The sequence below is a fragment of the Bombus terrestris genome, chromosome 3, assembly GCF_910591885.1.
Source record: "Bombus terrestris chromosome 3, iyBomTerr1.2, whole genome shotgun sequence".
Classification (NCBI taxonomy): Eukaryota; Metazoa; Arthropoda; class Insecta; order Hymenoptera; family Apidae; genus Bombus; species Bombus terrestris.
This window is the reverse complement of record NC_063271.1, coordinates 16,363,118-16,375,548: the sequence shown is the minus strand read 5'-3', so window position 1 is coordinate 16,375,548 and position 12,431 is coordinate 16,363,118. Positions and strand designations below refer to the sequence as shown.

The window sequence follows — 12,431 nt, the reverse complement described above, 5'->3', positions numbered from 1 at the left end:
CGACCTCAAGATACCTACAGTCAAAGATGAAATACACAAGTCCAGAAGCAGATATAACACAAGAGTCAACAACCACCACAACCCACTAGTCACCCAACTACTGGACACGACGGACCAGATCCGCAGACTAAAAAGAAAATACCCTCTAGACTAAATCCTTAGTTTCTACTAGAACCAACAATATAAAACTATTATAATCCATGTCATTGTATCACGCCAAACTAAGTTACTGAAAATTCTCAACGAGAATTGATTGTAAATATTCTAATAAATAAAAAAAAAAAATTTTTCTAATAGTTTACAGTAAAAATATTCCTACGTCCAATAGATTGAATTTCAACTTGAAAAATAATATTAGAAAAGACTGAAAACTTCACGATTCCTAGGATTACGTGTAACATTGCGTCTGCGGAGCCAGAAAATTGATCCACGGATTGGTCTCAAAGGAAAGTTATTTATAAGTCAAAGAGTATCGTATTGCATCGTTCTTTCTTTATTCGAAGCACTCGGGAACGTTAGCTGTAAACATTTCCATTGTATCGCGATCAACGAAGAATGATTCGTTTCGTAACTATAATCGCATTTTCATCCATAATGGACAAGACGAAACAAAGCGAAAGGAAAGTTGTACGTTCTCAATTACTCCTATACGGAACAAAGATCAGAAGTTATAAGTTATAGTCATAAGGGGCGACTTAATTGAAAATTACCAATACACTTGACATCACGCGTTGCTCGAGAGCGAAGTTACGCGGATGTTTATATCGTCTGGGAGTCCCAGAGCAGCAGTTAAGGGTTAATATCGAGAGCGCAGCGATGGTAAACGTTATAATAATACAAAGTTCCGATATTCTCTAACTCTAACCATTCTACAAATTTCATCTTTAAACGGTATCGTGATCTGGTCCTGGTTTAACCAATTGGCCGTTTTCCACTAGTATACTCGTCACGAAGAGATGGCAGTATTTTACGTTACGACGAGCCCCGTCAGTACTAAATTGAAAAATAAAACAGTCGTTTCGTAACAACTTAATTCTGTATTATAACAGTCACCCGTACTCCGTGTTCGACGAGTATACTCGCCATCGCTTACTGTTCGCGACACACTTTTAGGTACACGCTTTTCAAAGAGGTCGCAACGGCTAACTGCTAAACTTTTTTATTCTGACATTGAAATTTAACAAGAATAAATCAATATCAGCGGCAATTTCAGTTCTATCCTTGGCACGTAAATACAATATAATTTACCTTTAACGAAAATGAATGCAATTATTCGTAATTATTCGCGATACTATTTACTTATATATTTTTCTATGTTGTCTTACGTATCTGTTATTTGTAATAGATGAGATCGAACGAGAAATATTAGAGGATCAGCAGCAGGGTTAATTTATCAGTGTAAAAATATGCGCAAACTTCCACGATCCAGTTATAACACGCGATATAATTCGCTATTTGCTTAGCTCGCTTCGCCAACTGCCAGCCTCGCTAGCTTTGTCCATGAGAATCTATTAAGATTATCATTTTAATTACACGTTGGTTGATCGAACGGCCAACGAGAAACGCGGCCGACAATTTTGATTAAATAGCCGTTAGCGTTACCGAGAACACGGCCCGTGTAAAACAATTTCGCCAGACAATTTTAGTTATCGAATTTGTTCGGCGAGACGCGCAAACAAACAAACCGCAAACAAACCGGCTTTCACCTCGTCAAAGGCTACGTTTCACGCGAAACTCGCGCCAGTTACAGCGTTAACTTGCTTTGTAGTATTCATGGTGAAATCGCCAATTCATTTCCACCGTCTAACGAGAAAGACGAAACGGACGTATTCTCGGTGAACGCTTCCCTTTCGCGTCTCTGCCATTCTTCGAATCGCTCTGCTTCAACGCAGTACAACCAGCCAGCTCTCTCGTTCGACAGCTGACAAATTGCCTGCGTAACTTGTTTGCCGCGACCGCGAGAACTATGTTTTAAGTCGAATGATCGTCAGATGTTACGAACAATTGGAAATTATCTTCATTTCCCATATCGCTGGCCGATGCTCACGATCTGTTCAGTTTGGAAAACACGGAACAGCTCGCTGGACGATTAGTTTGAATTTTACGGAATCGCGTTTGAGGTGGAATATGCCGAGATCGTAGAATCGTTGATGTTCGACTGCTCCCACGAATACTCTGGTGTCTGTACGTTTTATCAGTCGAACCTAACATTTCTCAGTGACGGATAAGTTTCTTTTTAAAAAATCTACACATTCTTTTCTCTGTTCGATAGAATAGAATTCCGATAAATAAGAATTTGGTATGAAACTAACAACGTTCCAGTCGTACAGAAAGAAAATACAATTTAATTAAAAACGTGGGAGGTGGTGTAAGAATCGGCGATAGAATTCATCAAGAGTACGTGACATTGGAAAAGCTACAGTCGCGGATGTTAGAAAATGGAAACGTGATATTGAGAATTATGTAAAGCACGTGGATTGCTCGAATGATGGGGTAACTGTGGGGAAACCTTAAATACACTGATGTAATGGGATGGTTTCGTTGTGATAAAGACGATAATAACGACGATTTTATACAAATGGAAACAGCCAGCTAAAACGATAATGGAGAGGCACTTTCCCATGCCGAAGCATCCATGCCACTCGAAAAAGGGGCTTCGATCGTATAAAATTTACCGCGCAAAAGCTCCCAGGTACAGAGAAAATGTAATTTTACGCAGTTATTTCTACCGAAAGAATCATTTGACGTGGTGCTTAAAAAGATATGGAATGTATAAATATTCAAAAAATCAATTTTATAAAATTAAATCTATCGATCCATTAATAGGATTAAAAGAAAGGAATACATCCGAAATGTACACAAAATTGAAGGAAAGGAAGATTTGTATAAAAATTGTAATAATACGATGCAGCAATTTCACGATACCATTTAATTAAAGTGGGTGTATATTTTTTTGAGAGCATCCTCTGTATATCAGAAATATATTACGAAATAGAAATATGTTATTACTGGTTTTCCGATGAGAATCCGAAGTGTATCGAAAATTTAATCGGCGTAGATATTTATCGACGCAACAGTTGCAATTTCACAGATACAAATATCTTGCGAGTTCTCTCATCGTCGTAATTTGTATCTCCTTTATATACATCGTCTGTCTGAATATTCTTTCTAATATTCTAATTAGACTGTAGATTTTGATGCAAATTCATATTTTTGAGAATATGATTGAAAAGAAAAAAAAAAAAAAAGAGAAGTAAAGAGTATTTTGTATATTTTATATTTTCTTTCGTATCACGTGCATTTTGTACAATTTTATTGAAATTGGATTACAAGAGCCAAGCAAATCGAACATCAAACGGACTACGCGTCGTGTGTTACTTTATAGGAAAATCACGACAATGTCTGTAACATTCGTAGTATTTTACGATCCTATCTACGATAGCAATTAAAAGTTCATCAAACAGATGATTACATCACGTACGAGCCATTTGAAAGTCAAATTGTTCCATTTTCCGAAAATTTATTCTTTCTAACTCTTTAAGAGTATTACATCGTGGCTTATTAACATACTAAATAATAATTGACTGTTCGAATAGTTTGATGATTTTTGGAAAGTACGTGTCCCTGATAAATATAACTTCTATGCACACTTCCAAATCCGTTTGAAATTTCACCGATACGATCAAGTTAGGCGTGTCTCGCTACAGTGCTGCAATGATCATTTCGAAATGCTTCGTATATCATATACGCAAAAAGTTTCCAGCAACGTTGAAACAGCTTCGCGAGCCACGTGTAATTTATTTATAAAAGATTTTTGCAACTGTCGAGACATCTTGGTATCTGTTAATAATCGTTGAGATATCATTGCAATCAAGTAAGTGCACTGTATCATACGCGATAACGAAGTTACTCGATTATTCGAATGGTATGTACTGGGATTAGTTTCGATGGATGTTTGAATGATGACGGAATATTTGGCCAGCATAAGAACTGAGGCGTGTATGGCGTTATGTTGTTGTCGTCGGTGATAGTAGTAGTTGCCGGCTGTAGATGTCGCTGCTGGAACGCTGCTAATTATTCTTTTATTTTGATGCGTGGTAGAAAAATAGGATGATCACGGGCGCCGGGAATCAAACCCGGGTCCCGAACGTTCGAAACCTAGAGCGCTAACCACTTCGCTACCGTGTCCGTTGCTTAGTCAGTGTCGTGTAGCGGTATTTGTTGTCGAGTGCCGCTACAGAACTGATCCCTTCCATATCGATCGCGTTTATCGATATTTGATAAAGAGATCGTTTGCAAATTACATTTACCGTCTACTGTTGCTCACGAAATTATTCCAACTCTGATACGTGCTTCTTTATAAATATATCGCGTGTGTACGTGTATTTTACATATTATATTACATATCGCATATTACATATTATATTGTATTTTAAGTAACAAGATATTTAGTGCGAATGTATATTTCGCAGAGATTCCAAAAGTGATTAAACAGTCAATTATCCATCACATCGATGCATCTCAATGTTCAATGGGACAGTATTTAGCGTCTATAACATGTTGAAGATAGCTCTTTATGGTGTATCTCGTGGAGGAAATTAATTTCACGAAATTAATTAAACAGTCAATTATCTGTTGTACCGATACGTCTTGATATTCAATGGAATAATTTTTGATATTTATTGTACGCTCAAAATACCTATCTATACTATGTACTATTTTTCCCCCCAAATATTCGCCACAACTATTTTCTGTCTTTTACATTTGCACTTTCACGATGATTTCAAATTCTACCAATGTGATCGGGATAGTCGTGTTTCGTTACAAAACGAACAAAATCCCGAAGTCTCGTGTAACGGGCTATAGGAGGCGTTGGTGCGTTCTTTAAAACAGAATAACTTTTCAAAAATTGAGTCAAACAATTTGTTTCTTTCCTTTTTTTCTTTTTTTTTTTTTTTTTTTACGAGTTAGAAGAATTGGAAAGATTAACAATAGGTGACGTGTAAAGAAATGTTGAAAGAAGTACAATTAGTCGGAATAGCGAAGAAGAAAGTAAAGGTAGCTTTTTACAACTTTTCTAGCTGGACCTGTAACGAAGATTTAAATAACACATTTCGAAGATTTCCTCTAACTCGTCGAGCAAAATTCAAATGATTCGGTCCACAGTTGCAGACGAGTTATTTCGTTCGAATGAACGTACGAAACGAAAGATATTTTTACGGCGAGTGTCGGACTATTTTAGCTTTCGAGGCATTGTAAGTTGAATTTTAGTTGCGGTGTCGACAAATCATTGATTCAGTGACAGTGAATTTTCTTTTTCCTGGATGTGATGCGAATGCGCAGAAACTTTGACGTCAAACGTTCCCGCTGAACGAACAGGACCTTCCGGCTGCCATGGATATTGATTTTCCTTGGGCTTCAAGGTTTCTGGAGCAGCTGTACCCATCCAGCGCAGACTCCGGCTATTCTCAATATGGCTGTCTATTGTACCCAAATCCGCCCGTTTTGCGTTGCAACGCGCTCGCCGCCATACACCAGCATGCGATCAATGCGCCAAGGACATCAGCCGATCGCAATTTAAACAGCCGAATTTATTTTCGAATGTGACGCGCTAGACGTTATCAACATGGCCGATACATGTACCCTGTCATGTACTTCCTGATCGTCGCGTCTATCTCCATGGTCGTAAGCATCAATGGTAAGCCTCGCATTTCACTCGCTTTGTCGGGCTGCTTAAACCTTCGCCTCTTTAATTCGACGCGTTTCTCACACGTTTCGCCACGAATCAAATTACATTTTTCTGAAATTAAAAATTCGCCGATACGCGTTGTCCATCTTCGGTATTTGCGAGAGAAGAAAACGATTCTTGCGCCTTATTCGTCACGCCGATTTTCACGTCGATCGGAATACCAAAGTTGATCGACTCGACAATGTATTGACCAGTTAGCCGTTGCGACTAATGCGACTAAAATGCGTTAGAAAGGACAGAACAACTACTTTGTTCACGCTGTATTATAGTTTTTTCATAATAATTATTTATATCTCTTCATTTGTTCGTTTTACCTGGTCCTGGCTTCCAAATGGTCGAAACGTCTTCAAATTTACGAATATATTTTAGTTTTCGCTGAAATTGCAGTTTAAACAGCAAAAATTGCTTTTTACGCGTGACGAGTATACTCGTCAAGAGTAGGTAACTGGTTAAGACGGAAGATAATTTGCCAGGATAGACAATGGCGGTATTTCGTCTTTGAGAATTTTTAATTTGAGGAATTTTTCTTTCAACAAAGAGCGTTTCTGTAATGGAAAATGGAAGTTTCTGTTTCTTCCCATTTTCCTCTTTCTTTCTCGAGGTTCCTTTCAGTTACATGGCCCTATTTGTTTTACGAGCAAGTTGCGTTTTAGGAGCGTGTTTCGTTGAGGGAGTTTTCACTAGATGTCTGAAGGAACGATTTATAGCGAAGATCTTCCTCTACATATAAACTGCATATAGAGGAAAGTGCACCTGTTGAAGCCTTCACTCGTAGGTGTTAGCCATTTGTGTTACGAATCGTGTAAACAACGATCATCGTACACGGTGCATTTAATTGACTTTTCTTCCGTGATAAGCTTCGCGATGAATTCTCATTTCGAGGCTACCTTTTTCATTTACCGTCTTGCCTATGTTTCCTATGTATAAAATAAATAATTCATACTGAATACATCTATTTCTATTTTCTCTTTTTCTTTAGATAAGAAGAATATTACAATCAACTTTCACAGAGAATTTTTAACATTAGATCGTCCCAAAAGTGTCTTTTATCTTATAAGGAAATAATAGACGCACAACATTTTTTGTTTTAAATTATTTTATTGAATTACGTTTAATCCATCTTATTCTATTGGAACCAGATGTGAAATAAAACAGTATAATTTTTAACTTCATGAAATATACATAGAATATTTCGTGGATATCGAATCTGCAGTCTTGCGTAGATCCAATTGTCGTATAGATGCAAACGTAGTCGTATACCGTCTGTTTAGTCTTCGGAGATGATCCAATCTGTTAAGAAGCTGAAACTCTAGAGGATTGGTACGATTGGTCAAACTTGCGTGGAAGCGTTTTTCCGAACTTGGAAATATCTTTCATAACTGTAGGTATTTTTAAGTACCCGTGTATGATTTCGTTGATTACCTGTCAGTGGATAAGCGTTAATAATGCCTTAAAATGAAATCGTTGAATGCTCTCGGAATACGTTTAATTGAAATAAATCGAAATAAATTTTTCGTAATTTCCAGATACGTTTACGATATTTTGCTTGCCAAGTCTCACCGTCGGACGTATCGCAAGAACAGCAGGAAAATTTGGCGAAATATCGTTAGAGACGCTATTCGACGGAAAAGCTAAACATCCGAAGAATTCCGTTGTAAATAAGAAACCTAAACCGATGTTTCACCTTATTAGACGATTTCCTCGATGATATCCCTTTCCGCAATCTTCCTAGCAATCTTGTCAACGAACGCGACGAAATTTCATCTTACGCATATCACCGATGTGTCTGTAAATGTCAAGACTAATATCTATTTATTTTTACAAAAATGTACAAAAGTCTGACGTTAATGAAAGCACGACACATTTGTTTGAAAAATGAAAGAAAGGAAGAAGTAGAAGGAAGTAATTTCTAAGAAATAAAAGAGAGAAAGATGCGAAGCATTAAAAAGTAGACAACGATTTGCCCAACGTCTTACGTCCGATTCCTACGTCGATTTTAATAATCTTTAGAAATCTAGGATAAATCACGATTTCTATTAATTAATACGTATTTGTCGGTTGATTGTGTCCGATGATCAGGCCAACTGTTAACTACGGAACATCGAACTCACGCAGCGTCGGAACGAGCAAACGATTTATGGTGTCATCAGTGTGATACAATGGAAGATGGAGAGAGATGCGCCAATCTGACCGGAAACTTCACCACTTTCGGGCACAAGTGCACTGGTGACAAAAGGACCTGTATGGTAATGACAAATGATAACAGAGATTCAAACGCTTGTTGATTATACACAGGTCACGCACGTGTTTCAGCAGATGTTTGATATTTTGCTTTGATCGCGTGCTTTTAAAGCAAACAGAATATAGCAAACAGCTAGCTAAAAGCGATATTAGTTATCGTCAACACGAGAGCGAAAGAAGACTGTTCAAGTTTCAAGTTCAAGTTCACAGTTTCATTTAGTTCATAACGCGATTTTAGTGTTTGGAAATGTTCAATATAGTCGATCAATTCAGTTTCATAATAATTACGTACTTTATTGAAATTGTTTCCGCTTTATAGGAACATATGTACATGGTGTACACATTTGAGGGAATATGCAAATGCAATTTTTTGTTTGTTCTTCTTATTTATTGATAATCAACAATGATATTGAATATGATATAATTGTACAATTTGCACATACACGGCAAAAATTTTACGAAATCCGTAATCGATATTAACCGACCGAATTAACAATGAACGAGTCGTATTCTCTGGAAATGATGCGAGATATTCTGGAAAATTGATATTCCCTTGACTAAAAATATGTTACGTTCACACTCACTCGTGTTCGTTACAAGTTCCAATGTGAAATGTCATACAGAGTGAAACAAGGAATTGTTGCAAATATTAATTTAATTTTAGTATCAAGAATCATTCTACGTACATGTAGAATTCTTTCTCATCTTTTCTTTTCAGTCTTCTTTTTTCTCTTTTCGCTCGATACTATCAAGTTCGTGGTTTAATGCCGCCCAAAATGAGCTCGTACTCGGACAAAATTAAAAGAAATACTATACTTTAGCGTACGAGTGTCTCTTGCGATCCGCTAGGACATGTCATATAACGAACATCGTGAAAGTTAAAAATCTGCAAATATTCCTTTCACGTTTGCTTCTTTCTCTTCAGGTAAAGCGATTTTCTTACACTACCAGCACCGAAGATTCAACGTCTAGTCCACAAACTTGGTCGGTGGAGAGAAAGTGTACTAACAAATGCGACTCCGGATGTATAGTGGTCGGTGAACGAACAAAACTCTCCGCTTGCACCACTTGCTGCGAGAAATCGTTTTGCAATATCGGTACCGGTGCTGCGAACGACTTGACGATAAGAGGGATCGATCTGTTTCTAGCTTTAATATTACAAATTACATTAACAATTATCATGTATCCGTCCTGACATTGCAGACGAAATAACACACGATCGTGAATCATTTTAGTCACCGATGAGAATAATTGGTTCCATTAACGCGTTTATACGTACATTGTAACATATACTGTAATATTACACAACAACACGATACATAAGATTTGTCGCATTACCAATGAAAATGCTGTTTTCATTTTGTAAATGTATACATGGAGTTTCATTCCTTATGTGTTTCATAATAATATTACGATGAATATTGATTAATAAGTCAATAAAATTACGACGATATCGATAATACGAAGCTCAGAAATAAGAAAATAATAATGATGTTCTCGTTCTACTGTCGATAAATCAAAGAACAATTGACAATATAGAAAGGGGATGTTCTTAAGAATATAATAATTCATAATTATAATAATTACAAATACAATCAAATCTACGAGAATGAGATTTAAAACACTGCTAAGTTATTACTCGATCGTTCAACGAACCAATGTAATTTAAATTGTAAATTTTAGAAAAATTGTTATAGCAATACACTACCAATAAATTGTATAAAGTGACAAACTTTTCTAAAAAAAAAACTCATTAATCTCGATATAATAATAAATACTTTTTATCGATTTCCATTTTTCCATTATCCTCTACTTAATTCCCAAGGATGTCAATGAGAAACATATTAGGTTGTTCCAAAAGTCTCTGTCTGTTTTATAAGAAAATAATAGATGCACAACATTTTTTCTTTTATATTATTTTATTGAATTTTGTATGGTCCGTTTTCTACTAATAGAACAAAATGGATCATAATGTAAAACAAAAAATGATGTGCATCTGTCACTTCCTTATAAAACGAAAGAAACTTTTGAGAAAACCCAATAGAATGGGAATTTTCTCGTGGACACATAACATTAGAAAATTGTACACAACTTTTATTTAAATTCCTTCGTACGATCTCTGTACAATATTCTTTTATTAATTATACCTTAATTTTCTTTTTATTTTACTTTAATTTTTAAGTATCCTCCGATTGGTTTCCAATTATTTTGATTATTTTGCAGGAAGCGAACAATTTTAACGATCGGCATATTTTTCGATACTCGTGAACAAGAGTGTACAACCTGGACGTTTATACACACTCACATTTCTCTCAAACGCACAAACATCCGCATTCCGTTTATAATACTAAAATTTCGCTGGAAACAAGGAAACGCGAGATCAGGTATCTACTAAATCGCTTAAACTATATAGTTTATACCAGCGCGTTTACAGCTGTAACCAATTAACGTAATTACACTGCCTAAATGAAAGCATTCAGTTTATACTCGTGCATTCTGTTCTTTCAACAGCATCCTGGAAATCTGCGTGTTATCATTTTCGTAGAAATCGAGAGAGCTTAGGTTGAATGTAGATCCGACATCGTCAAACGGAAAATTACAAAGTTCTTGAATTCCTGGAAGGTTCTAACGGGATATAGGGTTTTGTTCCAATGGAAAACGCATATTCGTTTCTAGGAATCGGTTTTAATTAAATTTCCACATCCGTGAACAAAGGGATATGATTTATCGTGCGATAGCATATAATGAAAACTAAGGCAAAGAATGGAATTATTTTGTTTTCGTAGAAAACGTGAGACGACATCGCCTTGTTAAGAGGAAATAAAACCATTCCAGGAAAGAATAACGATCGTCGTTAAGCGTAATGTAATTTCTTTCTAAAGAGTCATACTAATCTATCGCCCACGCGTAATGCCTCGATGCTAAGCATCTCTCATTTTGCATCTCGTTCGTTGCCATTCATCTCGTCGTGTAAAACGCAAATAAAATGGAAAGAAATATTTTTTATTCCAAGAAGCAATTATTCAAACAACAATTTATCAACGGATAAGAAAATCAGAAATGTCCCTTTTAATATTTTTAAAATTAATATTAAAACCATCTTTCTCTTCTTTTTTACACTCTTACTTATCTGAAATTCTTTATCTCCTAATTTCGATAAACCATTTTACAAAACGTAGGCTATTGTCCGTTTTACGTTTAACTGTTATGAAATTTTGCAGTCCATTTACGCATAATCTTGCGAGTAAAGTACATTTTGCCAAAAGTAATCGAGCGACTGTCTACTTTTGAACAATACTGTACCCAACAGCTACTTACAGTGGCTACAAAAAGTATTTCTGTATTATTTCTACTATTGTGTTTATCCCAGCGTGTTAATCAATTCTATTAATTGAAAGCATATTAATTGTCCTCTGTCTGCAAAAGCCTTACCGACATTTACACGCTGGATCGTTTAGGATCATGCAATATCTGTTTACGTTCTCGTGTTTTAAAAACTGTGCTCAAAAATTCTTGAATACTCTTGCAAGTTGCTAGAATATCTTCCAATAATTTTCATATCGATACATGTGAATCTTTTTAAACGAAGCGGAATCTAAGCAAAAATATGAAGAAAGTGGAAAATCGCTTAAAGTCACTGGTCGAAAACCATCCACTATGCAGATGGACAGATAAATTTCGCGTCACTTGATAGTACTATCGTATGACTACGAACTATTGACACTAGTTGAAAGTGAAATGTAACGGCTGATGAAAAAAAATTGAAAAAGATAGAGATACCGTAAGTATTAGCATTAGGTTGGCATAAAAGTTTCTTTCGTTTTGTGAGGAAATAATAAATGTACATTTTTTGTATCATATTATTGTATTGAATTATGTATGATCTATTTTGTAGTAATAGAATCCATTTTATTTTATTCGTACAGAATTCATTAATAATAACATTATATTTCCTTATAAAACTAAAGAAACTTTTGGGACAACCTAACGCATATAAATACCTTTTCACAGCCACTGTATAAGATTATAAAAGATACTGATATACAGGATATTGTTAGCTGTAGCTGCACAGCCACCACGCACTCAGCATCGCAAATATCGAAAGCCCTGAAGAAAATTTGATGAAGAAATGCTGTAATTTTATAAAACTGAATTCTAATCGACGAGACGAGTAAACGTGTGACAGATATCGTAGAATAGAAAAAAAAGTGTGTAATAGGCAAAAAAAGAAATGTTTAATATAAATTTTACTTAGAATTCATACACGTAAGTAGATATGACTTTTCTGCCAATCACTCACTGTGCATTATCTGACATAATTTATCTCTCGTACTTATTCTTTCATCCAGGCAAAGGAAGCTGTCGGAACAGATTTAATTCCCGTTCATTAGATTCGTCGCCTTACTGAATACGATATTCTCGAGTTCGCGGTTCAAGGGAA

At 35.8% G+C, this 12,431-nt stretch overlaps 2 protein-coding genes and 1 long non-coding RNA gene across 6 annotated transcripts in view; 1 reads left to right on the top strand and 2 right to left on the bottom strand.

The window, feature by feature from the left end:
* The window catches only part of LOC125384753, a 29,999-nt gene extending 20,289 nt beyond the window's left edge, over positions 1 to 9,710 (top strand). For 2 of the 4 annotated variants that reach the window (XM_048404618.1, XM_048404619.1), the window contains exons 2-3: positions 7,829 to 7,995; positions 8,916 to 9,710. In XM_048404618.1, coding sequence (XP_048260575.1) covers positions 7,829 to 7,995; positions 8,916 to 9,185 — 437 coding nt within the window. In that variant the 3' untranslated portion in view covers positions 9,186 to 9,710. Of the gene's footprint in view, positions 1 to 5,007; positions 5,699 to 7,828; positions 7,996 to 8,915 lie in introns of those variants that run through there. The other 2 variants (XM_048404617.1, XM_048404616.1) reach the window with 2 other exon arrangements.
* LOC125384752 overlaps positions 1 to 12,431 on the bottom strand; it is a 101,941-nt gene that overhangs the window by 66,937 nt on the left and 22,573 nt on the right. The window lies entirely within an intron of this gene.
* LOC125384759 lies at positions 10,648 to 12,429 on the bottom strand. Its single transcript, XR_007223519.1, has 2 exons — positions 12,291 to 12,429; positions 10,648 to 12,097 (listed from the first exon to the last, which is right to left on the bottom strand). It is a non-coding gene; the product is annotated as an uncharacterized LOC125384759 (long non-coding RNA).